Here is a 2,995-nt window from a genome sequence, read left to right as displayed (position 1 = left end):
GTATGCTAATGAAGAAAAATATGAACGATGGCGGCAGACTCTCCTGTTGAGAGCGCTAGATAAAAAGTGAATTCAAACGACGTCTTCAAAAGGAAAAAAAAAAAACTTCCGAAAACAAAAGTACAAGAAAAACTACTTATTGAGAAAATCCTTGAAAATTATTTAGGATCTAGTATTAAAAAAAGAAAAAAATATTCCAATTGCGTTAGCTTGCGAACAGCCTCTCATTAACGCTGCCACACGAGCGGCGAAGCAGTTTCAAACCACCGAGAGAGCGATTTGATCGAGCGCAAGTTCGCAGTGCGAGCCTTCACGCAGGCCACTATTGCACCTTGATGAAGAAGGTTAAGGAATAGAATACTTAATTGTGTAAGAAGACGTTTAGCACTGTCACTAGAACATTGAACACACTCATGAACATATGATGCGACATTTAGTTGCCAAAAGTGTTCCTCAGTCTTTTAAAACGAAATTCACTACGGAATAGTGACATCAAACAACTTTAAAATGACCTTAAAAACGTTAGGGTTTCATCGTCAGACTTAGAAAGAACAACCATAAGAAGCAGTTTCATCGAGAAGAACTCTGTAACTCTGATATGACTGCTCACCTTTAATCTGCTTTTCAGTGGTCGGCTTTTGAGACGCTGATAGCGATTCAGTCGTTACCAGAGTGCCATTATGAACCTTTAGCTCGAATGTCAAGGAGACTTTTCCGAGAGGATTTTCAGCAAAGCAGGAGTATTTGCCTTGGTCGTCGAGTCTGACTCCATTGATCTTTATGGTTTTGTCGTTGTTCAGCTTACTTACCCTTTCCGAGAGCTTTAAAGGTTGTTCGTCCTTGATCCATGTGATAGACGGTAGTGGAAGCCCTGTCACCGCACATCGTAACCGTTTTATGTCTCCAACTTCAGCAACATAACTACGTTTTGGAGTACCTTGAATGCGGAGTGCAAAATTTTCTAAAACGAGAAATAATCCAAATCCAAACTGTTCAATTTTCGAGAACAAGCATTACCCAGAGTAACACTCTTGGTAATAAATTGACCTATGAAACTTTTGAAATAGCGAGGATACCGGACCGACCTAAGACCTGTAACTAAAGGCAATCAGAAACATAAACACTTTTCTGATCAAAGACAAAAGTTTTTTACTTTCTGGTACTTGAACAGGCGTAGCTAAAGAATGAGATCTCAGAAAGAATTTCAAACTGGATTAATCATGGGCATTTATTACATGTTCCTGACAACCGCGAAAACTATATCGTTCGCTTTTTCCAAGCAACAACACAGGAAGTAAATAGGTGTATGCTTATTCCGTGAAGGAATATCCTGTGTAAAGGAATAAATATAAGTAAAAGGAAGAATCAATGTAAACATGACAGACGACGATGGTTGTCGATTGATTATTGTAGGTTAAAGCGAGAACTGCATACAAATGAACGAAGGCAGCGATCAACTATTTGGTCTTCTGTAAGTTTTGATCTCAAATGACGCGATTTTATAGAACATTGGAACACGATACTATTTGTACGATGTACTCATTTCAAACATTTATTCACCATTGTGCTTTAAGCTTCTTCCAGACGATGAACACGATGACTTTGATACTGACCCGAAAAAAGAATCATCAGTAAGGGAAATATTATTTCTGATAGAAAATCTATGCCTCTCTCTGTCAAGTTAGAAAAGTTTTCTACTTTCTGGTACTTGAACAGGTGTAGCTAAAGAATGAGATCTCAAAAAGAATTTCAGACTGGATTGATCATGGGCATTAATTACACGTTCCTGACAACCACAAAAACTATATCGTTCGCTGTTTCCAAGCAACAACACAGGAAGTAAATAGGGGTATGCTTATTCCGTGAAGAAATATCCTGTGTCAACGCATAAATATCAGGAAAAGGAAGAATCAATGTACCCATGACAGACGACAATGCTTGTCGATTGATTATTGTAGGTTAAAGCGAGAATTGCATACAATTGAACAAAAGTAACAATCAACTATTTGGTCTTCTGTAAGTTTTGATCTCAAATGACACGATTGTACTTGTACTTGTACTTTTACTTGTACAATGTCCTCATTTGAAACATTTATTCACCATTGTGCTAATTCTTCTTCCTAACAATGAACACTATGACTTTCAGTTGTACTGACCCGAAGAAGAATCACTAGTAAGGGAAATATTATTTCTGAAAGACAATCTATCGCTCGGTCATATAGTGACGCTTATACGCATTATGATATTTCCATTGCGCACATTTTCATTTTCCCCTTAAAAGATTTCTCCGTGATACATACCTGAACATGCAGGGAAAGGAACCAAGGCCACACAAAAAAGTAACTCTAAAAAAATTGAAAGTGTGTCGTCCATGTTTGGCTCGAGGCTTGCAAAGCGAAGTCGACCAAGTCTGTTTTGGACGTGTTCAGATCCTTTTGTCTGACGTTGTACCAAAATGCAGTTGAGCATAACTAAGTTTCAAGGTCGAAAAAGGTTGAATAAATATCAGTAAAAGGAACGAGTAATATACCATGACTGACGATAATGCTTGTCGATTAATTATTGTACGTCAAGGCGAGTATTGCATACAAATGAACCAAAGTAGCGATCAATTATTTAGTTAGGAATGCACTCCAGAAATCGTTGCCGAGATGATTGCTCACAAAGCAAGTGTAGGGTCCAAAATCATCCTCAGTCACATTCACAATATTTACCTCAACACCATAATTATTTTTTATATTATTTAATTTGAGACCACATTCTCAGAACTACAATTACAAGAAATGTGTCGCAAACGGTTAGGATAATTTGGAGATAACGAGTTAAATCATTAGGTTTGATTAAGTAAGAACGTTTTCTAAGAAGTATGCTATACAGCGACTACGCAAAGCGGTGGTGCACAAATTGCTCGATATTTCAGTCTTATGGAGTGTGATGCAGGTCATGCCCTGAATGATCTGTTAAGCAAGTTTTGGTCACTAAATACTGGTGTTCC

The 2,995-nt window shown here is 37.7% G+C and overlaps 1 protein-coding gene across 1 annotated transcript in view; it reads right to left on the bottom strand.

Moving 5' to 3' along the window:
* Positions 1–2,413, bottom strand: part of LOC131784060 (fibroblast growth factor receptor-like 1) — a 14,543-nt gene extending 12,130 nt beyond the window's left edge. Inside the window, exons 1-2 of the mRNA XM_066160181.1 lie at positions 2,301–2,413; positions 611–961 (exon numbers count right to left, since the gene is read on the bottom strand). Coding sequence (XP_066016278.1) covers positions 611–961; positions 2,301–2,373 — 424 coding nt within the window. The 5' untranslated portion in view covers positions 2,374–2,413. The remainder of the gene's footprint in view (positions 1–610; positions 962–2,300) is intronic.
* Positions 2,414–2,995: the final 582 nt, after the last annotated feature.

The sequence above is a fragment of the Pocillopora verrucosa genome, chromosome 1, assembly GCF_036669915.1.
Source record: "Pocillopora verrucosa isolate sample1 chromosome 1, ASM3666991v2, whole genome shotgun sequence".
Classification (NCBI taxonomy): domain Eukaryota; kingdom Metazoa; phylum Cnidaria; class Anthozoa; order Scleractinia; family Pocilloporidae; genus Pocillopora; species Pocillopora verrucosa.
The sequence above is the reverse complement of the archived record's forward strand: the minus strand, read 5'-3'. Positions and strand labels throughout refer to the sequence as shown.